The sequence below is a fragment of the Mauremys reevesii genome, linkage group 10, assembly GCF_016161935.1.
Source record: "Mauremys reevesii isolate NIE-2019 linkage group 10, ASM1616193v1, whole genome shotgun sequence".
In the NCBI taxonomy this organism is placed as follows: Eukaryota; Metazoa; Chordata; order Testudines; family Geoemydidae; genus Mauremys; species Mauremys reevesii.
The window spans coordinates 84,263,191-84,287,681 of NC_052632.1; the positions used below are offsets into that span (position 1 = coordinate 84,263,191).

Genomic DNA, 24,491 nt, shown 5'->3' on the forward strand with positions numbered 1-24,491 from the left:
CTCCGCAACCCCCCTTAAACTGTTTTTATGGTGACTCAAAAACCCTCTCTCACACACATGCGCAGTGCACTGGCGTGTTGGTGGGCAGACAGCTGCTGTATTTTCAACTGTTTTGATCTGTTATCGCTTAAACTGCAGAAGTGGAACACTGCAGCATCTTTAGCTGGACACAGACACTTTTAACATTAGCCAGCCCAGGGTATTGTGATAATAATGCAAATCTTTAGACTCACCTAAAAATACCCGCCAGATTAAATTATTTTTCTGACAACTGGCAAATCCGTAAAAGAACCCGGCCAGGCTGGTCAAATACTGTGAGTGTGTGTGTGAGGTACAGACTCCACTCCCCCATGTGTGCACAGGGCAGCCAGGACCCATTCCCAGTGGGGCAGTCACACAGTGAGGGCCATCACCCAGCCGGGCAGGGGGCAGGCCTGGAGTTCTCTTTGTATCCCATTAATGGAGCATCCAGAATTAACAACCAGAGGTTCACAGGAAGGGCCAAGCTCCAGACCAACTCCTCAGAGGGAACCTTGTCATTTCTGTACATCTCTAGTGCACATCTCTGGATACCTGCCGCTCAGCGAGGCAGGTGTGATGCGAGGCGTAGAGCTGGAGTGATGGGTACGGTGAGCACAGGGTGGGCCTTTGGCTGGGTAGGAGAGATCCCGAGGGATGGAACATTGCAGAGCGCCTCCCACCATGGTGGTGCTAAAGCAGAAGGCTCCAGAAGCCCATATCATACCACAAGCCCCAGCCCCAGGAGCTCTGCTGCAGACTGGTATTCTGAGGTCCCCTGAATTGGTTCATCCATTAAAAAGCGAGGATGAAACAGAGCACACAAACTGCCCGGCTCAGCTGCAGAACAATCTCAAACCAGCAGGAAACGTTTGCCCCAAACTGTTGTTTACATTTACTTCTTCTCCGAGAACCTCGCTATTGACACAATTTCAAATTCGGCATTTCAGTTGCCATAGCAACTCGATACTTTGGTTCTCTGATCATATCAGTTTACAGTTAGAAAGAGGATGTTAGCACCTCGGTTGTTATGGTAACAAGGCCCACTCTCCCGGGCCTTCCATACACACTGCTGTGGCGGGGCTGGCCTGGCTGGCTGGTGCTCTGCAGAAATGTGTGCGGGGGGATGCCGATGCCAGGGCTCTGCAGCCCGGTGGGCACCACACTTTGGGCACCCGGGGGGTGGGAGGGAATCCCCGGGAAACAGCAGCTGTGTCTGCAAAGACTGCAGGGGGCACGAAGGCTCCCCCAGGGCCCTGGGTCAGTGCAGGCAAGGAAGCTGCCAGGAAGAGCGTGGGAAAGAAAAGCTCTCTGGGCTGGCAGGGCTGGCAGACCCTGACTAACCGGGGGGTGGGGGTGGCGGGCTGGGAGACCCATAGGGGAACCGGAGAAGAGAGGTAGGAAGCGGCCCAGGGGAAACCGGAGCACAGACAAGGAGCAGACCCAGCTGTTCACTCCAGGGCCCTGGGCTAGGGGCCAGAGGCGTGGGTGGGACTGGATCCCCCCAGTCCCTAGGAAGGGGGTGCACAAGCCCCTTGTAAGGACAGGGGCAGGAGCTGAGCCAAAGACAGGCTGGGCAGAGCCCCAGAAGGGGTTTAGTTTCTGCTAAGGACGTCGTTGGACTTAGTTTGGAATCTTTGGGACCCGGGAGAGGCTGAACTTGGAGTCCAGTGGAGGGCGGAGTTAGCGGGCAGGGAAACGGCCGGGGTGAGCATGGGTACGGGGCCCTCGCGGTGAGCGCGCTCGGGCCCGGGCCCCCTGTGAACCAGCAGGTTCTCTGCTGTGCCACCAGGGGCATCAGGCCAGCGTCGAGGGAGCAGACTGTGTAATGCCGGCGCGGAGGGCGCCCAGAGCTCGGCCACTAGGGGCCTGGGTGCGGGTGACAAGAGATTTCACTTCCACGCCCAGGCAGCAGGGCAGATGTTGGAGAGGTGCCGGAGCCCAGCTCTCTCCATCATCCATCTGCATCGAAGCAGTGCTGCTTAGTCTGTGAGATGCATCCTGGCTGCTACGCATACCCGGCAAACGTGGGTCCTGCTGCGGCAGGCCTGTGCTAGCTGTGGTTCCTACACACACCCCGAGTGCATGGGAGCTGCTGCCTGGAGTGACACCGATATCGGGCAGAGGCCCTGGCCATGGCCCCCGGGGCAGGGGGTTTGCTGACATCCCGAGCAGCACTGAGACACGGTGCTTGTGCACTGAGCGGCTTTCCTAGGAGGGGAGAGGGCAGGCTCTGCCAGCCACTTCCAGGCAGTAGGGTCAGCCCATGGGAGTGGAGCCGTGAGTCCTGGGGGATGGATTTCTCCTGTCCACCTTCACTACCACGACCGGTGCTTGCACTGGCCCCAAAGTCATGAACTGTTTCTAAGCGAATCTCCCTGAAGACCGTATGTTCAGTTTTAGCCTTAATCAAAGCCACAGCAGCCCTAGCAAAGGAAAACATATGAGTAACCACAAAGTTTCCTTCCAAAGCTCTTTATCATTTGTGTTTAATGTTTTTTAAAACATATGTGCGAGCCATCTGAATTAGAGTAATATGCATCTATTAGGCAGCAGCAGCTGCAGGTTTTGTGTCTCTGATTAGAACGGATTGGATTCTGTGGTTTAGTGATGTGCAAAGGATTGGACTTTGGAGAGATTAAAATTATTTTCAGCTTTAAGCACAGTATTTCTAAGCTAATGCACTCAGTCTTGAATATAGATTCACAGACCAAAAAGATTATAAAACATTAAATCTATGTAAATTCAGCTATAAATTTATGTTTGAACAAATTCAACAAGAGATTTGACTTGGGGGCTTACAGCAAATAGATTTTATTTTAAATGCAATCTTTAACTGCAGTGCCGTATTCCCCTTGAAAATCCCACAGCTGAGTGAATTACCAACAGTCACAGTTGAGAGCCCAAGCAATTATACCAGAATGTGTTAATAATAAAACAGGAAAATGACTCTGTGTTTGTCTGGTCTAAAGATGAAAACAGATGTTTGCACCACATTTCAAAGAATGGTAGTGACTGGCTCCCTTCACAGGAGACGAAGTCAAGGCAGCTGAATGCTGCATCTTTTGGGTAGCATTTGTCCTGTGCATATTAAGGTCCTGCCTCTCTGTGATACTGAGCTGAGGGAGTCGCTATACAAAATTTTCTTTATGGTGGAAGCATAAAAATATAGTTAACAACGGCTCCTTTTGAGTGGGATTGCAGGAACCCTACAACATAATGAACAAGCTGCCTACACAGATATACATGACAGCTGTGACTGAAGCAATAAACAGGATAATCTGGATTTAAATAAGTCACAAGAGGGATTTGGCAACATGTAAATTCACAAATTTATAAAACGTATCCTTTGAAAATTAAGAGCTTGTTTGAAACCAGCAGCTAAGAACAATTTCTCAAGCACACTTCTCCAGTAAGGGTTTAGGGCCGGCCTTTGCGGCAAACTGGAGTGAGAGAAGAGGAGACAAAGTTCCTGCCACTCCCTGCACTGTGCTATTTGTAGAGTTGATTAGTTCAGTGGTCTAACAGGCGAGACCTGAGTCCAATGAGTCTCCCTTCGGATCCTGGAGCAGCAGAGGTGGTCAGGGAGGGGCCAGGGTGGGATGCAGAAGAGGCTGGTTTGTTTTAGCATCAGTGCTGTGGTGCTGTGGGATGAATATGAAGGGAGGGAAATATCAAAAGTCACACAAACACCCAAATAATACCTCTGTGTTAGTCAGTGAGGAGCGCCAGACAATTCCTGGACCCCAGCCCAGGACTGGCAATAAACCTTTCAGTGTGACAATGTACAGCATAGATAAGCAAAAGCCCTCACGTCCCTTTTCATAACCCCACTGATGGAAAGCGAAGGAGTGGTGTAAAGGAAACCTGGAGAGCAGCTGAGGGCTTAGCTGTCCTTTCTGGCGATGCAGCACGATGCCAATGTTAAACACAATCCCACAGCAGCCGGCAGAAGAGAACCACCCCAGCCAGGCGGACTGGCACTGGGTAGTGTTCTGTTTACACACATGCAGTTAGAGCAGCGAGCATGGCAGGCAGGACTGGGAAGGGTTAACTGCTCCGAGGAACATGCCTTTGGTGCTGGCTGCTTGGCTGCTTGACGTTTAAGACTCTTGTTATTTTCAACACCGCCAGTGAAATAGCGGCAGGCGTTTTTCTCTCCTGTGCACTCAGCACCTGCGCTGCTATTGGACACAGCCAGGCAGAGACCAGGCCAGCAAGGACGTAGGCAAAAAGTGCTGGCCCTGAAACCCAGACAGGCTCTGAGGCTGGTAGACGTGAATTCCGAGCTACCGGGAACCCATCAGACTAATGAAGGAGAGAACTGACGTGCAGCACAATAGGGCCCCCGAGAGGCCAGCATGTCAGAGAGATGGTCCCGGAGGTGCTGCTCCCGCACAGCATCTCAGCTCTGCTCTGGCTTCCCTGTGAGTCGCTGCCCAAGTGCTCTAGACAGGCACTGGGTGCTTAGATACACATCTGTTCCCGCACACGACGCGTTTACATCCAATTTGCTGTTTGCTTTCATCCCTGCCCTGTTAGAAAACCCATCTGCCTGTCTTCCAAGCAGCTCTCTCCCATCCAGTGTCTAAACTCTAGATTATTATCCCCCGGGAATTACTGGGCCAGGCCTGGCTCTAAACAGAATTACACCTTCTTCACCCGGCATCTCTGTGCAGAGCTCAGTAGCTTGGGCTTGGAGAGGGGTAGAAATCCCTGAGCAGCTCCCCCACTCCATCGGTGGAGCTGGTATAGGCCCCAGCCCTCCCCATGGCATGATGAGAGTCTTTTATCGCTGACAGTGTCCTTCAAAGTCAAGCATTTCCCTCCACCCTGGCTCCTGCCTTCAAGCCTGGCCCCACGCTGTAGGCAAAGCTTCCAGAGCTGTATTTATGAGCTCAGCTGTGAAGCAAGAGTGAAATCTTTTAGCAGGTCCCTTCTCAGTCTCCAGCGCCCTGCTGTCACTCCTAAGTGCCAGTCTTGGCTCCAGGTGCACAGAACTGAACACAATCCCAGAATGTGGGTGGGGCTCTCAGATGATTAGCTCTTTATTTTAATTTCTCAGCTCCTGTTTATTGTGATCAGATCACCTGAAGGGCTCCTGTAATTAAGAGCTTGTCAGTGGCTCTTCTGTAAATCCCTCATTTGTTTGGTTTGGACTTGAACATCTGCCAGTGGAGCGTGGGTGTCCCCACCAGGCAGCCGAGGCTCTTAGGCATTTATATACACAACCGTTTATTTCCAGTGCTGTGGTAGAGTAACGCTCAGTGCTTTAAACACGACAATCCCTTTACCTTGGCCAGGCAGGAGGAGGGGCAGTAGGCATCCATCCAGGTACCCACTGGGCCCTCGTCACCTGAGCACCTGGTAGAAGATACTGCTCTAACCCTTTGACAAATCCTGCAGCCAAACTCCCAGGGGGCAGACGCCTCGTGTGCAGGAAGGGCGGATCAGGGAGGCTGTATTTCCAACTGAACTGAGTTCATTTTCATCTCATTAGCCTTAGGGTCACCCCAATAAATAAGAGGCGCACTCCACAGTCCCAGCCACCAAACACACAGGAACAGCTCAGGCAGCAGCAAACCCCTGTATTCCCGAGATCATTCCCTGCCCAAAGGTTCCAGGAACAGGTGAGTGACAGCAAAAGGCTTGGGGCAGTTTTCCTTGTTCAGTGCCCAGCACCTGGTGTCCTGGTCTATGGTTATGGCACCTGGGCACTACGGAAATAGGCAGATTGTCAGAGTCTATCCCAAAGCATCAGTGCCGAAGGCGGGCGAGCCCGGCTTTGGGCACGGCCACACGGAGGGGTGGGATTAACCTGGTGCAGGGCCCCTAGCAATCCGTGTCCACAAGCACATCTCTAGAAGTGGGCAGTGGCCAGGGAGGGGTGTGGCCAGCCATGGTGCTGGCAGAGGACAGATTCAGGGCATTCCCAGGCAGCCTCCCATGTGCAGGAGACCCAGCTTCTTTTTAAAGCTTCTGTCCCCCGGGACGAAGACTGCTCGGCACAGAGGGGAACCCGCAACCTGCGCAGTGTCTCCTGGGAATTAGATCACAACTCGAATGGCCGAGTGGTTTGTGCAAGAAAATCTGCAGCGGGGGCCTCTCTTCGCCACCCCGTCCTGGCCTGCGTGTGGCTTGTTGTGTGGGCTGCACTATGGGGAGAGGGCTGGTGGGCTCGAGTCTCCCACCCACTTCACAAAGCCTGGCCTGGCTGGAAGCCATTACCACTGGGGGCCTGCGTGAAATCAGCTCATAAGAGTCAGACCAATTCCTGGTGGGCAGAGGGTGCAATGGGTGCAATGGGTGCAGTGCTGCTGCCCAGCAGGCAGTCTGCTCTGCCATTCCCAGACAGCATTGCAGCACCTGGAGGCCAGGGAGCACGTCTCCCCCATGCTGCCTGTGGAGCCTGGCCCGCTGAAGGAGAACGACGACCATGTCTCCAGCTCCAGGACTGTGCAGCGGCAGCATCCTTGAGCCAGTTCCAGAGGCAATTGACAGCACATGTTAGAAGGGAGCCCAGCCTGCTCCTCCCACTGCACCTCCTTCCTTTGGGCCCAGTCCTCGTGGTGCAGCCCCCAGGCATTGCAAGGCCTCCCAGGCCCCCTCTCATCGGGTTCACTCAGATCTCCGAACAGCGGGCATGATCTGCCATCCGCCTGCCTGGCCCAGGTCACCCTGCTCCTGTGGTCACCATTTCTGACTCAGATTAGCATCAGTCAGTCAGTTTCACCCACCCTGCTCCTTCCATTTGCTCAGAGAATTGCATAAGAAAACAGCCTCTCATGTCTGGGAAATTGTAAACAAGTGTTATTGCTGAACTGGTGTCGGTAATTGAAATCCCCAGGATCAGTGACTCTTTGTTAGCGCCTGGTGTTCCAGCCCAGCTCCCAAGGCTAGAGGACTCTTATGTGCTGCTGTTTCTCGTTTGTATCCAGGCCTCTGCTGTCGCAGCTGATCAGCCGTGCCCTGTATGTCTCTTCTTCTGGAGATAGGGACCATCTTTCCCCACCCTACGCGTTCCCTGCCTCCCTGCTGTGTCTGCGTGTCATGTACATAAGCACTATAATTACATAACAGTATTTTAGCATCCTGTTAATCCACTATCCACATCCCAATTTGCATCCTCACATCTTAAATGCTGAGATTTGAGTTCCTGCTTTAGGCAGTGGAAGGAATAGCCTCTCCTCGCCGGGTAGCCGACTCTCAGGGCAGGCAGTTCTCAGCAGAGGTATGAGCACCATTGCTTCACCTGGAGGAGAGGCTTCAAAAGCTTTGTTCATGAACTGAGCCCTTATATGTTCCTTTAGAGATGAGGGAAAGAGGGGATCTGAGCTTCTGTTTAAAGCCTTCCAAGTTCTATCCTGTTACAAAATAATTACTGGTTTAGAGAAGGGAGATTGAGAACATCTGTTTTCTGCCTCATTACACAAGAGCAAGGGGACAGTCACTGAAATAGCAGGTGTGAACTCTAAAATCAGTAAAAGGAAATCTGTTTTCATGTAACTAGCCTGTGAAACTCACTGCCACAGGGAGTTGTTGAGGCAAAGAGCTTAGTAAGATTTGGAAAAGAATTGGACATCATTCTGGATATTCTGACGAAGTGGGTATTCACCCACGAAAGCTCATGCTCCAATACATCTGTTAGTCTTAAAGGTGCTACAGGACTCTCTGTTGCTTTTTACAGATCCAGACTAACATGGCTACCCCTCTGATACTGGATATTCTTGATAGCCATAGAAATCATAATTAATAGCAATTGATGTTGGGCAGGATATTGAACCTCCTGCTTCAAGAGTTGAGCCAATCTCTAACTATTGGAGACTACGGTGAGACCTGATGTAGCAGGCAAATGATCCCATATTTGCTACTGCAGGGTTCTTACACCTTCCTCTGAAGCATCTAGCTCTGGCCAGTGCTGGAGACAGGCTATTGGTCTAGCTGGAGCATGGGTCTGACCCACAACACTCTGTGTTGCTGGGATACTGTGGAGGTGAGTGCAGGCCAAGCCAACATAGAGAGAGAGAGAAGAGAAGTGAAATCATTGCACAAGTCTTGTTTACTCTTCACTGTTGATGGTGCATGTTGATTTTTTGCTATTAACATACCCTGGCTCAATGAAAACAGACTAGCCAGCTCGGCTTCGTTTCTAGTCAGTCAGTTTCCATTTCTGGTTCTCATGTCCTTGCACAATGCTGCTAATGTTTGGGTATGCGTAGTGCAGACACGTCAAGGGAACAGATGTTCAGCCCCCAAACGAATGTCGCTGATTTTCTACTCTTACTAAAAGATATGTTCAGCATCCATGCACCTAGCAGTAATTGTCCAATCGACCCTATCGCAGCCCTGTGAGGTACTGGGGGAGGATTGAGCCCATTTAACTAATGGAATTTGAGGCCTAAAATTGCCACAAAGGGCCATGGGCTTGGTCACCCAACTATAGACACACAGGGCCCTGCTGAGCACCCTCCGTCGCAGTGGGAGCTTTGGGTGTTCTGCACCCCTGCCAGATAAGCAGGCCCCATGGTGGTTTGTTGAACCCCCAGAACTAATGGCCACTTTTTAAAATTTTGGCTTAAGTGGCCTGTGCTGGGCCATGGGGGAGGCTGGGTCAGAACGTAGATTAAAAACTCCTGATTCCCAGGCCTGTGCTCAAAGCACAAAGCCAGTTCTCCTTCTCTGGCACCAGGCAGTGGTGTGGGAAGGGTCAGGACTGGAGCTGGCCAGGGGTCTGTGCAGACAGTTTCCCCATCAAGAAATACAGTTTTGTCAGGAAACACCCTTTGAATTCATGTTGCAGGTTTGAAATGAAACTTTTTGTTTCAAAATTTCCTGTGGGAAAAGCAACATTTTTCAACCAAACATTTTTCACACAGATGTTTTTGCTTGGAGTTTCTCTCAGGAAAAGCGTTGGTTTTCCAAGCAGCGCTAGTCAGGACAGAGCGACAGGAGCAGGCTGAGCTGGTGCTGGTGGACACGTACACTCGAGGGCCGCCTCTGGCCACACGTCTTCCTGCGGCGCAGCCCCTCACCCCAGGAGTATCCCTCTGAATGCAGCCGGCCTGCCAGGCCGAGGGAGCAGGGCTGGCCGAGTCTGGCTCACGGTTTTGACTCTCAGACCCACTGGATCTCTTCAGTTGCTCTGATTCCATTGTGCCCCCGTCCTGAGTGTCTGCTATTCACAGGTCTCCCATGAAAATCACACAGCATCTGATTAGCTGCTGATAGCAAGAGCCTGACAAGGCGCAATTCTGGGTGGAGGAGATTAGTGAGTCACTTCTCCCCTGCACCACATGCGCCCACGGCAAGGGAGGGGGTTGCTGTAGAGAATTCACTGCTGTAACAGCCCGTAACCCTCCTGGAGTCCGCACCCCCCACCCCACTGTGCAGAGCTACCCCAGCATGACAGCCTGAGTGACGTGCTTCCTACAGGGTGACTTTCCTCATGCTACTCGAGCTGCCTGCCCCATTGCAGCCCTGGGCTCTTGCACCTGGCCTTGCTGGATGTGAAAACTCAGGCGCTTGCCCTGGCTGTCAGCTGGAGGAGCTGGCTGCAGTTTATCACATAAGGCGGGGTCGGCAACCTGTGGCACGTGTGCCAAAGGCGGCACGCGGGCTGATTTTTAGTGGCACGCTGCTGTGAGCCAGGGTCCCGGCCGCCGGCCCTGCTCAGCCCGCTGCCAGCCTGGATGGACAGACCCTGGGCTGGCAGCCGGCTGAGCAGGGCTGGTGGACAGGACCCCAGACTGGCAGTGGGATGAGCCACTCAGCCCACTGCCAGTCTGGGGTTCTGTCTGCTGCCCGTGCTGCCGGTCTGGCACGCGAAACCTTAAATGAATGAAGACTTGGCACACCACTTCCCAAAGGCTGCCAACCCCTGACTTAAGGGAACGATGACTTGCCCCTGACTCGTGCTGTTAGAGCAAGTCACCGTGCAGGCGGGAGCAGGGGTGAGAGACCGGCCAGGACTAGTGGGGAAGGCTGAGGGGGCAGTGGCTCAGCTGCCATGATCTCCAAGGAGCCCATGGGTCGGGATGACACTTAAAGCACAGGCCTGCTACCTGGGGGCTTTTGCCATCTCAATAGGAGCTAGACGGTGAGTTTCTTCCAGCCTTCTGGTTGTGCTGCACTTCCCTAGGCAGAGAGTGCACCGCTGCCTGCAGCCAGACCCAGGGCCCAGCAGGGTGGGGACGCATGGGAATGAGGAAGGCCCCAGGTCACACCCTATGGATGCTGCACGACAGAAGAAGGGCGAGCGCTCAGGTGTGCGCCAAACAGGACGTGACAAAGGCTGGAAACTGCCAGGCCTGAAAGGAGACCAGCAGAGATACAAACCCAGGCTGAGCATGCCTGGCAGCGGGAGGGCCAGGCGCTAACAGCATTTCATACGCCCCTGAAGGGGAGAAAGGGCTGAATAGCAGCGTACTGGCCACAGGTGCCCACGAGCGCAGTGGTAACTGGCTCTAATCCACTAGACCAGGGAGCCTGAGCAGAAATACCCCAGCTCCAGCCACCAGCCTGCCTGCAGCCCATATCTGTGCTGCACAATCACCTGCAGCCCCCACAGCCACATCCAAACAGGAACAAACCAGGGTAGCTGGAAAGCATTGTGTGCCAGCACCAGCCCCCAGACTGGCAGAGGCATTTCCCGGCGCCTACACTTTCCTGCTTCCTGCTCTGGCTGATGCAGCTCCTTGCCTGAGCCAACACCACCAATCTAGAGCATCATTCTGAGGTTCGTCGCTGCCTCGGGGGAGCCAGAGAGAGACGGGGGCTTCCCTTCCCAACGGCTGCTCCGGCTGGGGCGTTCTGCACCGTGCACTAAGCCGCACGCTCAGGAACTGTCTCCTGTTTATTTGTAATTGAGTCAGTTACGGCGGCAATGCACAGAAATAGGCCTTTATGAATGACAATAAAATCTGTTTTGTGGCGTGAGCAACAAAAACATAATACACTGATTTCCATAGTTAATGGATCGATAGAGATCTGTGCTAGGAGTTCTTCAGGAAAAACAGCGTGATTGGACTGTCCCTGCCTGGTACCTTGCCTTTGTCCTCCACCAGGTCTTCAAACAGGCTGAGAATTATGATAATTACTGTTTTCCTTAAAGCCCCAGCTCCTGGAGTCAGGTGGTTGTGTGATGATTCCAGCCTTTGTTCTTACAGAAAAAGTAAGTTTCTAGCCCTTGTGCTTGTGGAGAAAGCTTCAAAATGTGACCCCAGCGCACCCTAAAGAAGGGGTTCTCAAACCTTTGTACTGTTGACCCCTTTCACACAGCAAACCTCTGAGTGAGACCCCTCCTTATCAATTAAAAATGTTTTTATATATTTAACACCATTATAAATGCTGGAGGCAAAGCAGGGTTTGGGGTGGAGGCTGACAGCTCGCAACCCCCCGTGTAATAACCTCGCGACCCCCTGAGGGATCCCAACCCCAGTTTGAGAACCGCTGCCCTAAGGGCTCAAAAAGCAGAAGGCAGATAAAAAGACCCCCAACTCCATTATTTTCCATAACCTCAGGATTCTGGGTGAGCCGGACTCACGGTTTTTGAACATTTGGGGCTGGCCATGCTGCTCAATACCCAGCATTGGAGCCAGGCTTTGCCCTAGACTTTCCTCTCTCTCTGTCCTGCCACCTCCCACCATCTCTGGAGCATCCTGGTGACCTTCCCGCTCTCCCCTGACATCCCTGCTTGCTTCCTCTTTTCACGCTTATGGGTCCTTGAATAATGTCCTTCCTAAATCCTCACAAGCCAGACAGCCTGGAGTCAGCTTCTCTGGCTGCCAGCCCTGGCCTTCCCTCTGTCCTGGGACTGGAGCTGGAGGAAAGGCTGTTCTGCTGGTTGTGTCAACACCTCGCCCCCGAGCCCGCCACATGCACACATTCAGAATCACTTCCTGTTTGAACGTCTTGCCTAAAAACCTTCCTTTCCCGTTGGCTCTCAGAGCCTGTAGGATATTCTCCCTCTGTTCCACCCTCCCTGCAAAGGCCTTGCCATGCTTTGTAGGAGACGCACAAACGCAGACTAGCAGGGGTGCCACCTTTCATGATTTTATCACAAGTCTTGAAATATTTGGTGTTTGCCTTAAAGCCCCAGCTCTTGGAGTCAGGTGACTGAATCTCAGCTTGCCTTTAAAAAAACAACGTGTCTAGCTCTCAGGGGAGAGGAGAAAAACTTGAAAATCTGACCTAAATGCCCCTAAAGGCTCAAAATACAGAAGGCGAATAAAAAAACAAACCCTCAGGGCTTGGCTACACTTGCAGATAAACCAGCCTTCGGAGACCACAGCAGGGAAAACACGGCCCTGTGTTCACACTGTCAGCTGGAAGCGCACTGGCGTGGCCACATTAGCAGCTCTTGCAACGCCACAAAGAGCAGTGCATTGTGGCAGCCATCCCAGCATTCAAGTGGCTGCAACCTGCTTTTCAAATGCAGGGGGTGGGGTGGGGTGAGACAGGGAGTGTGTTGTGTGTGCGGGGGGAGAGAGAGTGGGTTTTTGGGGTGCTGAGAGTGTGTCAGCATGCTGCCTTGTAAGTTCAGACCCCCCCACACACACCTGTCTCTCACACACTCACAGCAAGCAACATTCCACACTAATGGTTGCTTTGTCTCGGAGCAGGTAAGCAGCCGGCTGTCAGAAACGGAGCTTTGAAAGGGGATAGCCACGTTCCTACAGCTGATTCCAAAACAATGAGACGAGTGGCCACTTGACTTAAGGGGATTATGGGATGTTTCCGGAGGCTGATCAGAGCACAGTAATGCAACACCTCATTCACACTGACACCCAGGCGTTTCAGCCGAGGCGCAGCAAGCGTTCTGCTTCTCGCCGAGGTGGATTACCAGGCGTGCTCCAGCTGCAGAGTCCAGGCGCTCTACATGCCTTGCCAGTGTGGACACATCAGGCGTTAGAGCACATTAAAGCAGCCCCAGGCACCCTAACTTGCAAGTGTAGCCAAGCCTTCAGCTGGATTGGAGTTTGTTCCCCTAAACCCATGATTTTTAAACCAGTTCCCTGATTTCGATGGGCCTGGCTCATGACTTATGCATGCTTGGGGTTGGTGAGCCTGGAATATCGTTCATTGTTCAGATATTGCTCAGAGTCCGTAACACAGAGATGTCTGGAAAGGCCCAGTCCTAAAGCCTCAGCCACCATCTACCAATAGCAACCTGGTATGTTTGGCTCACATATTACAAAGCACAGAACTGCTCCTGGATGAATTAAGCATGAACAAGGCTACGCTATACTTAGTAAAAGTCATGGACAGGTCACAGGCAGTACACTAAAACTTGGGTACTCGGGGGGGGGGCGGCCCAGAACCCCCACTGTTGCTGGGGGGAGGATTGGCGGGGCTGACAGATTCCCTATGTGGCTCCCCGGAAGTGGCAACATGTCCCTCAGCGACCAGGCACAGGGATGGCCAGGGGTGCTCCGTGCGCTGCCTTTGCCCCAAGCGCCAGCTCTGCAGCTCCCATTGGCCAGGAACTGCAGCCAATAGGAGCTGCAGGGGCGGCGCCTGCTGGCGGAGGCAGTGTGGAGCCGCCTGGCTGCACCTCCCTCCGCCTAGGAGCCGAGGGACATGTTGCTGCTTCGGAGCCCTCACCACCTCCCACACCCCAAACTCCCTGAGCCCCCTCCCACACTCCTGCTGCTGCTGTGGGGGCGGGGGCCCAAGACTGCCCCAGCACCAGCTGCTGCAGAGGTTACGGTAAGTCACAGAGTCCGTGACAGACTCTCAGCCTTAAGCATGAAGCGTAGACAAAGCACCGGAACAACCTGCCGCTGCAGTTAGTGAGGGGACGGTGCTCCTTCATCCTCCGCTCTCACTAGCAAAATGAAACGTGTTTTCCTCCAGCAAATTATAGGCTGTTACATGTTTACAACTAATTGAGCCCTTCCTTGGAAATGAGGTTATTGGGGAGGAGGAATGCATGAAAAGGTTTCTGTTTTGGCTGCATGATTGCCTTGCGTTGCTTCAGAAATCATTATAAAATCCTGCTGACTTTTTGCGTGTGAGTCCTGAGTTCTCAGCATTTGGGTTTTCGGCACTAGATATTTAAATATTTTACTAGCCAGAGCAAGCACTTGCCTTTCCTAATGATCCAACAGAACTATGTGGGAAGAGGAAAGTGCTGTAAACATTGATGGCATTATCTCCTCAACAGGCACACACCTGCTTATTCCCGAGCATCCTCGTTTGTGAGAGAAGTGACTGGGACCTGGGACGGATCTGGGACGGGGGCATAATAAAGTACTGTTACTTCAGAGACCCAGCTGACCAGGCTGGCTGCAAAATGTCTATGATAAAGAGCTGTGTCTTAGAGCAGAATTGCTCATCCATTCTCCATTCCATGGGAGAGGACTGGATCCTGTCCTCATTGTGGGGTAACTCTGTATTGCTGAGTCTAATGTGTATCCTCAAACCTCCTTCTGTGAGAGTGGCGATGGATCAGAATTTAGAGGGGGAAGCCGCAGCCAGCAATATCACGTCCACTGTTTGTAAACTGGTGTTTCTTTCTGTTATCATTCAATAAAACTAAATCAACTCTCCAAAAATCAATAACTATGGAATGCAATTAGGCCCCTGCAGTTGAGTGCATTTAGAGTATACCTGCTAATCTGGAGGGAGATTTGATAAGAGGGAAATAGAGTATTACTCTTCAGAAATTCTTGCTAACCTGATCTTCAATATCATATTTTAACAAATTTACCAAGTCACTTAGGTTGCAGCGCTGGCAGCGTGCTGCGCACAGAACTCAGGGCTACATGTGCTGCTGATGGTACACTCGTGAATCGCGTTAAGGCCAGTGAGCTCAGCACACTGGGGGAAGTCACTTAGCTGATGCACTCTGTAAACACTGGCCTTTTATTTGAAGGGGGCAGATCGTATCCCCTTTCTCCGTGGTAGGAGGATTAGCATTTTGGTGCAGCGCACACAGCCATATGCAGGGCTGGATTCTCCCCATGCAAGCCTGCAAGTGCTGTCAGTCATTCGCTCAGCTGATGAAATCCATCAGCTCTCTTCTGTCACTTTAATCTGTTCTGCTCAGTTGCATCAGACCAGCCTAATTTCCAGGCAGAAATTTTAGCTTTTCAGTTCCAAATTTTCTCAACAGTGTTTTCAGAAATCGATCAAGAAATTTTACGCTGCCATGCTTGGATTGTTTGGCCAGTGCAGGCAGGGCCAATGCACAGGGGTACTGTGTGCACCGAAAGGCCAGGTCTGCAAGAGCTGATGAGGGGACCCTGAGCCTGGGAGGTATTTACAGATGGCTGCATACTGTAATTAGAGTTATTTCTGGCTGGTCATTTTCAAAGACACAGTGTTGAGTGAAAGTGATTTCCATGGGAATGGGAATACCAGTTTGAATCACTCAGGCAAATTGGAAAGTTGTATGTGCCCAGGTGCAACTCCACAAATTTGCAGTGTAGATCATCGGCAGCTGTTTCGGCAGGTCATAGTGTCTTTTGTCCAGCTGGCTGGTGTGCAATATATCAGAAAACCACCAGCGCACTAGCACTTACTGAAAAAGACCCTCAGCTACTCCGCTCTTGAGAGCCAATATTGTCAGCTTTGCTCTGAGCGTAGTTTCTTCCTGCATTGAGCTGCCTTTCTCCTCCAAACACACCTCTTCCAGTTATTTCAGTGGAGAGCCCATTCTGACATGGGACACAGGCATAGAATCATAGAATCGTAGGACTGGAAGGGACCTGAAGGTCATCTAGTCCAGTCCCCTGCACTCATGGCAGGACTAAGTATTATCTAGACTGTGTTTATCTAACCTGCTCTTAAAATCTCCAGTGATGGAGATTCCACAACCTCCCTAGGCAATTTATTCCAGTGTTTAACCACCCTGACAGTAAGGAATTTTTTCCTAATTTCCAACCTAAACCATCCTTGCTGCAATTTAAGCCCATTGCTTCTTGTCCTGTCCTCACAGATTAAGAAGAACAATTTATCTCCCTTCTCCTTGTAACAAATTTTTATGTACTTGAAAAGTGTTATCATGTCCTCTCTCAGTGTTCTCTTTTCCAGACTAAACAAGCCCAGTTTTTTCAATCTTCCCTCAGAGGCCATGTTTTCTAGAACTTTAATCATTTCTGTTGCTCTTCTCTGGACTTTCTCCAAGTTGTCCACATCTTTCCTGAACTGGACACAATCCTCCGGATAAGGCTGTATCAGCACAGAGTAGAGCAGAAGAATTACTTCTCGTACACCATTGCAAATCCTAGCTCTTTGGGAAACACCCTATAGACTTTAATAGAGAATCTACACATCTGTATGAATCTCTCAAGTTCTGTAGGTTTTTGAAGTAGTTTTATAGAACCCTGTAGTTTTATCCCCTGTTAACTTATACGGGACTTTTCTGTAAGGAAGCTAATGAGATTTCTCTGGTCTAGTCACTCATTACTAGCAATATGCACAGTACAGAAAAGGAATGAGTCGGTGGCTCAGAGGCTGGTGGGGAAAGAGGGCTGGATAGATGGGTCAGAATAAATAGAAGAGTGGAGAGTCGTGGGTATCAGACGCTGATGGCTGCTGGGTTGTAGGAACTGGCCCGGGGGGATGTACCGAGGGAAGAGGATGGGCAGGGGCCTGGATGCAAGGAGTCCATGGAGAGCTAGGAGGGTCACACTGCAGAGTCTGAGTTGGATTTGGAGACATCAGAGAAGCTGCGGCAGGTGATGGAGTGTGGGGATATTGGGGTCCCACCCCTAGAGCAAAGGACCAGTCTGGCTACAACATTTGGGCTCCCTGACATCTATAGACTGGGGATTAGGGCGATCAGGCAGGGGAGCGGTGCAGGAGGGAGCTGGAAAGAGACAGAGGACTAAGAGGCAAGTCAGATGCTCAGAAGGGTGACTGTGTCCCAAAGGTGGTGAAAGGCTGAATTCCAGCCACAGGAGATGTAAGGAGCAGACCGCAGGCTAGCGTTCTTCACGGGAGGACCCATCAGCTGGCAGCACCTGCCTGGAGAGCCCTGGGCACCTGTGTAAACATGCTGACAAAGCTTTAATTGCCATTTAATTGCCGCAGATGCCCTTTAAAACGGGTGCGGCTTTGATAGGCCGCAGCAATTGTGTCCATACACGCAACCGCTTTCTGCTGCAGCGCGAAGCAGTGTCCGCATGTCAGGGACTTGGTGCCTACTGGGCATGCAGCATTCGGGGGGGCTCCTTGTGCTTTGCTTGGTGGGCTAGAGAGCGGAAGCCTGCTGGAAGCGACTGGAAATCTGGGACTCGGGATCACAAAGCTCAGCAAAAGAGCTGTGGGGAGGGGGGCGTGGGGGGAGAGGGGAAGACGCAGCCGCCTAGCAAACCGCTTTGCCAAAGGGAATCCTGCCGTCAGTACCGTAAGGCAGCCTTGGGCCCTTCTGGCAATATGGACAACTCAGGCCACCCATCACCAGCTTCCAAAGCTTTTCAGCTCAAAGCTGGTTCCTGGAACACTCAGCAGCCCCGAAAGGAATTCTGTGGCCCAGGGAACTTAATCTGCTACCTATCATGTCGGGAAACATGGGCGCACGCTATGGGTGAGCTGCAAAGCAACACGTGGCACTGAACAGTCTCAAACACAAGGCAGTGGCAAGTTCGCCTAGCTGGGCCCTGTCTAGCAACCATCTCTGCTTGCAGCTACCCGCTGGGTAACCCCACGGGATGGTGGTTTGCCTGTGCGCTGCTGCGTGGCGGCAGTATCGCTGCGGCTGTGGAGCCCAGGGGCTGTTAAAGAACCGTTTCAAGCCTAGACCCATTATTTTCTCACCATATGTTTGCACTGAAAACAGTTTCCCATGTGAAGGGCCCAATCCTGCAAGATGCTGAGCAGCCTCACCTTGCATTAAAGCCAATGGAAGAGGTGGGCAATGCAGGAGCTCCTCTCAGGGGATGCTCAGCGCTTTGCATAATCATGCCCTGGTATTACGTTGAGTTCTACCCCACTGCTGAGGGACCACCCCTCCCCCTGCTAATTACCCACTCGAGCTACACAATAATCATGGACATTTGGGGCAACGTACACCAAGCTAAACATCACAATGTGTGTGACCGGGAGCATAGCTGCAAAGCTTAAAAATCAACACGTTGAACTGAAAATAAAACATTTTTGTTTTATTTTATGTCCAAAACATTTAGATTTGTGCCAGTTGCACACACTGAAACAATGAGCATTGCTCTGACTCTTGGCACGGATACCGGATATAAACCCTGTGCACTGGGGACCTGTTTCCTGACTGCCTTGCGCCTGCCTTACCTCGCTGACTCCTGCGCAGAGTGGGTGCCGAATGGCGCCATTCTGGCTGGAGAGGTTTCACACACACATTACACAGGTGCAAACCACACCATACAGTTCAAGGCGGCAGCAGCCAGGCCTCTGGCATGCTGGGTGAGGCAGGATGTGACGCAGTTGCTCTTTCTGTAGCTGGGGGGGATTTTCCAGCTGATGAATAATGGTTCTCAAGCCGGGAGCCACAAGAGAACAGCAGACCTCACACTGGCCGTGAGAAGAGACTCACGAGTTCCTGGGAGCGTAGTGCCCTGCCCAGCACAGCGTGGGTGTGAACTGGAGGCACTACATGCCCCGTGTACGGCAAAGGCCTGCAGCCAGCCTGGTACCCAGCAGCTAAGGTTTAAAAGATGCTCTAACACACATACTGAGTCCATGATTTAAAACTTTCTGGTTTGCGACATTCATCTTTGGCTTGGGCCATATGGGCCAGGCATTTACTTCTCCATTTTCTTAGATATAAAAGCTATCTGGGCTGCAGCTGCATTTTACAGTATGATGATATACTATCCAGGAAAGTCTTGCTACATGTTAATTTATCCGGTAGGCAAATTCCTTTTGGCTAATAAAAGTGCTTGCGCAGGAAGCTCAAAACCCAGCAGCAATTAATTATTGACAGAGCATGTGAATTAGAGATAAAAGAAAAGTCATTCTTCCTCACACACAAGATAGTAAATAAATTTAATTATTGTACTAGAAGCAAGGGATCTTATTCTGTATTAAGTTTTATTAGCTGAGACATTTAAAAGCATGTCATCCTAACAAAAAGGTCTTGTGTAATCCTAAATGCACCACTTTGGTACAAGGCTCTGAAGTGTATAGGCTTAATTGAGCAAATGGTAGCAGATGGCTTGCTGTACAGACAGGTATTGTACAGGTTTATTGTCAATTAACTCTTGTCTACATATGCCTATGGCAAATTGACTGTATCATATGTTACTGAGACCGGCTTTAACCCTTGAGGTACTTGCCGTCGCCGGGTTCTGAAGCCAAAGGACACTAATCGGCAGTGGATCTCCAGAGATTATGGGGTAGCTAGTGTCACTCCCCTGGGGGGTGCCCTCAGCCTCACAACTCCCTGCGCGTGGCCGGAGGGGAACCCACATGGCTGAGTTTCCTTGGGAGCTAGATTCCTGCTACAGAACTAAACTCTCTTCCTCTCTCTCCTCTTTCTTTCTCTACAGGAACGTGATGCCCAAGACTCTGGATGGACAAATAACGATGGAGAAGACGCCGAGCTATTTTGTGACCAACGAAGCCCCAAAGCGCATTCACTCCATGGCCAAGGACACCAAGCTGATCGTGGTGGTGCGGAACCCCATCACCAGGGCCATCTCGGACTACACGCAGACGCTCTCCAAGAAACCTGAGATCCCCACCTTCGAAGTACTCGCCTTCAAGAACCGGACCCTGGGACTGATCGATGCCTCCTGGAGCGCCATCCGCATCGGGATCTATGCGCTGCACCTGGAGAACTGGCTGCAGTATTTCCCACTTTCCCAGATCCTCTTTGTCAGCGGCGAACGGTTAATTATTGACCCAGCTGGGGAAATGGCCAAGGTCCAGGATTTCTTAGGCCTCAAACGGATTGTGACAGAGAAGCATTTTTATTTCAATAAAACTAAGGGGTTTCCTTGTCTGAAGAAGCCAGAGGACAGCAGCGCCCCCAGGTGCCTGGGCAAGTCCAAGGGTCGAACTCATCCCAAAATAGACCCAGATGTTATTCACAGACTGCGCAAGTTTTACAAACCATTCAATGTCATGTTTTACCAAATGACAGGTCAAGATTTCCAGTGGGAACAGGAAGAAAGTGATAAGTAAAGCCAAGACAGCAGGGAAAAGCTATCTGCTATCTAGAGGTGAATCGTTGTCAGAGACACTCAACTCGCACAGGGCTAAAGTCTCAGTCTTGTGACAAAGAGACTTGCATTGTCAAGGTTAAAGTCAAGCTGAACAGCATTTCCAGCCCTGAAACCTTCATGTCACAGCGAGTACAGGTTGCATTTGGGTCTGTTCCAAGCCCTCCCACTGTATTGTATTGCAAGAATGGCTGGGGGAGGCTCCAGTGGGACAGGGGAGGCTACCTGTTTCTAGCACTTTGTTCCTGGTGCTTCCTGTCAGCGCCAGCCAGTCAGTATTCAGTGAGTCCTACCCATGGCCAACGAAGGATGAGAGAAGCTGATAGAATCCCAGTAGTGACAAGGCAAGCCGACAGATTCAGTTTCTTCTGCACTACTTTAGTTTTGCCTTGCTGGCAGTCAGGTGGTATCAGATCACACACAAACAGCAAAGCTGCAAAGAAACTATTTACAGACACTTCACTTGCATACTAGTTACACCTTGCACTAGCTACCAACCATTTACCAAGCGCCACAAATATCCCGAGCCCGAGTCTTTTCTCACTTTTGGGTGTAACTCCATTAACTGAACAGAGTTGCTTTTGATTTCCTCTGGTCTGCAGCGAGGCCAGAGGCCAGGCTTTTCCTCTAAATTCTCATATGCTCCTTTAGCTGATCACGCACTGAAAAACACTGTCATGCACTGGTACCTAAGGAGCCAGCTGAGAATGATCTCATGGCCTCCATCCCAGAAAGCTTGGCCTGGACGCACTGCACAGTCTCCTAGCAGAAGGTGCAGGGTCCCACTCACAGCTCTTCCTGCAGGCAGGTAATGAAGTGGCATTTCTCAATCATTCTGGAAACCCACTGCTTCCCTGCATAGCAGATGGCAGTTGAGGTTGTCATTACAGGCGGCTTTTTAGTTCTTTGCTAGGTAGCCATTAGCCCAGAAGGAGCTCCTCTACTGAGTAAACCCTCATCACCGTATCTAGAGTGGTGTGCAAAATCCAGACACCGGCCTGACTTTCAAAAATGCTGAGCGCCACAAATGCCACTGAAGTCCCTGGGACCGTGGGTGCAAGTCAGGGGGACTGTGGGTGCTCAGCACTTCTGAAAATCAGGACTCAGCAGGGTTTGCAAAACTGTGAGACATTCTTCATCTTTGCTTCAAAATCTGCAAAGAGGAGAAAAGGTCGTTTCCACCGAGCGAGCGCTCACTACCCTGGAAAAAGCTTCCTTTCCGAATGGAAATGACAAAGGTTTATGATCAACCAAATTGGCAAATCCCAATGGAAACGATAAGATAAGCACCTGTCACTCCTAGAACCTCAGCAAATCCAAAGCGAGCTGCATGCCTGCATCAGCAAAGACAAGGTAGCAGCAGTTTTACACAGCTGCACTATATTCCATGTCTGTTACTGAAAAAAACACAGGAACAGTGGGCACGAAAAGAAAACACCGTGTTACCTGTGAGGGAACATTTCCTTCCTTTGGGTGATTTCTTGCTGTCGGGGGTTTCTTTTCTTTTCTTTTCCTTTTATTTCCTGTTTAAAAAGAGCAGCAGTGGGGCCTGCTTTTGCAGGGGGAGGAGGGAAGGTGTTTTATTTTTATCAAGCCTCAGTGCTCCTTTGAGATGTTGCGTTTGTTGCTGTTTGAAAGCAGCAAGAAAACACAGCTTATGTATTCCTGAGCAAGACCAAGGCTCGGTTTTGATTAAGGTGGCAAGAAATCCTTGTTGATCCAACTAACCAAAGGAAATGTCACTAAAACACCGTTAAGCTAGGTAACAAGCTGAACCTGCTTTCGGTTTCATGGCCTGTCATGTGGTTCATTACACAATAAAGTGGTGCTAGTGCTTTGGATTGTATAAAAGGAGCTAAATTCATTTGTCGGATTTCGACTGTGGGCCAGGTTTCGGGAGAATCACATTCGTTCCCGTTGAAGTAAATGTCAGTTCATATTAGCCTGATTAGGTTTTAAAACAACATCTGACATAAAACACTTTCTCACCGACCTGCAAACCCAGAAATGTATTGTACAAACACTGCAAATATGTAGTAAGGGCGGATGTTCAGTTGTTTCAGATGTTATTAAAACGTTGTTTCTTCTGCTAAATGAAAGCTGGGTTGTTTTGCCATTTCGTGCAAGATGATTCATGGCTTCAGATGGAGGGAATTTTTTTTAAATCTTCCCAATTTCTAGGGTCCTGCTTACATGGACACCCGAAGCCTTTTCTTATTTCACAGGCCCCGCAAACCCTGAGCTCGTTTTGGTCTCACTCCTGCCAGATGCTGAGCCCCGCCCGGAAATACGAGGTCGCCCGTCAGCAAAGGGAATCATAGAATCAAAGAATCTCAGGGTTGGAAGAGACCTCAGGAGGTATCTAGTCCAGCCCCCTGCTCAGAGCAGGACCAAACCCAACTAAATCATCCCAGCCAGGGCTTTGTCAGGCCGGGCCTTAAAAACCTTTAAGGAAGGAGATTCCACCACCGCCCAGGTAACCCATTCCAGGGCACTCAGCACCTGGCAGGATCAAGCCCTTTCAACTAACCTTTGCAAAAGAGGATTAAAAAGTTCGTTTTCCCGACAGTGGTTTCATTAGCAGTCGGAACAATGCTGTGTGAGCCACGGCTGTGCTGGGGCGGCCTGCCCACCCCGAGCAAGGGGGAGATTTTCGTTCCCACACAAGAGCCTACTGAGCTCAGAGGCCCCCCATAGGAACCCCTCCTCCCCCGACCACACCAAAAATGTTCTTTGCATATTTTAAAAACCCTAAAAAAGCCAGAGTGTTGTGCTGCTCCCTAGTCCCTGGGATCAGCCAGGACAGCAGAGGCCGCGGATTGCGTGTGGCCTTTGGCTGCTCTTTTCACAGGCCCATTCCTGGAAGGAAAAGAGACTTGAGTCAAGACCCTGCCTGTGCCGCTGACGCTGTGGTTCCACGGATTGGTGAAAACTTTTGGCCCGTAGCTGGGCAGGAGCCGTAGCTCCAGTTTGCACCTGGATGAAGTACAATCACCCCCTACCCATTTGCTGTATTCCCAGAGCCGCAACAAAATGCTGAGGCAGGATTCAGACAGCAGAGCGTGGCCTGTGCTTAACGCTGCATCCCTTCGCCACCCTCCGAAAGGAGCTCGCTTCACCCCGGCCAGCTCGCCCGCCCAGGCAGTTACAAAGCTGCGTGTTCTTGCAGTGAGACGCTCTGGAGGGAGGTCCTATTCGGCTGCTACAATAGAACTGGACCTGTCTGCATCCAGGGGATGCTGCGCCACCGAGGCTGCTTGCCCAGTCTTCTTTTTGCCATATTTTAAGAGGTTTATTTTTTATATGGGTTACCTCCCTGCGCTCGGGAGGTGGCGCTTACTGACTCCTGCACTTTTCCAACTGCATTGCTCGTCTGCAGGCCTGGTCTGGGGCTAAGCCTCTGGTGAACATTAATGGCCTGCTAAGAAATCAAGGAGCCAGGAGAGACTCAGGTGCCTGAGGGTGGCTGTTCACTAGTACCACACATGATGCTGTTTGCTGTTGCTCTCGGGAAGGGGAGGCCTGGCACATCCGGCCATCAAGAGGCGGCGACATGGCTTTGTTGGCTTGGGTGAGATGGTGACTTTTGTCCCTGCACCGTCAGTGACAAGTGTCCGCCTTTGTAATGTGCTAATGTGACCAAGGAGTTATTTTCTCTCCAGCAAGAGAGGGAGCAACCTGCTAGGAGGGAGTTGGGTTAATAACTTTTTTTTTTTACTATTTAAATGTCAGCATTACGACACACAGGAGATTGAATTTTGTATTTGATTTCCATTAGCAAAGCATAAATTATATTTAATTTTATACACAGAGACTGGATGATTCATTGTTATGGAAAAGCTGGTACTTAATGGTTCAGAAATGAAAATGGACAATTCGTCCTTTTGAAAGCAAACTGCTGTTCTGTCATCTGCTCCCAAACACGTCTGTCTGTATCATTCTGTACCTGAACGATATGAACGTCTGAAAATCTTCAACTTAAAACTCGAACCTAACAGCACTAAACAATAAAACATTGTAGCAGCTGCATTTCTCTGCTCCATTTCTCCTTGGTCTCTGCATGGGTATATTCCAAAGCGGCAGGAGTGGCAGGGCTGAGGAGAATTCTCTGCACTATCCCGTAATCAACCTAATACCATAGAGACAGGTCAGGGCAGTGCAGGAGCCTGGGCCCAGTCAGTCACTTGGGTGCAGGTAGTGGGAGATGTTCGTCTCTTAGTTTTCCATGACCGTGAGCACAAATCAGATCCAAAAGGACCTGGGAGCAGGAAGAGAACAAACCACACAGCTGCTACTGGGGCAGAAACCCACTTTGTTAGTTGGGGGGGCTCT

At 51.0% G+C, this 24,491-nt stretch overlaps 1 protein-coding gene across 1 annotated transcript in view; it reads left to right on the plus strand.

Moving 5' to 3' along the window:
• Positions 1-24,188, plus strand: part of LOC120374126 (heparan sulfate glucosamine 3-O-sulfotransferase 4-like) — a 113,110-nt gene extending 88,922 nt beyond the window's left edge. The window contains 1 exon segment of the mRNA XM_039493390.1: positions 19,485-24,188. Within this exon segment, the coding sequence (XP_039349324.1) occupies positions 19,485-20,121 (637 nt within the window). The 3' untranslated portion in view covers positions 20,122-24,188.
• The last annotated feature ends 303 nt before the right edge of the window (positions 24,189-24,491 follow it).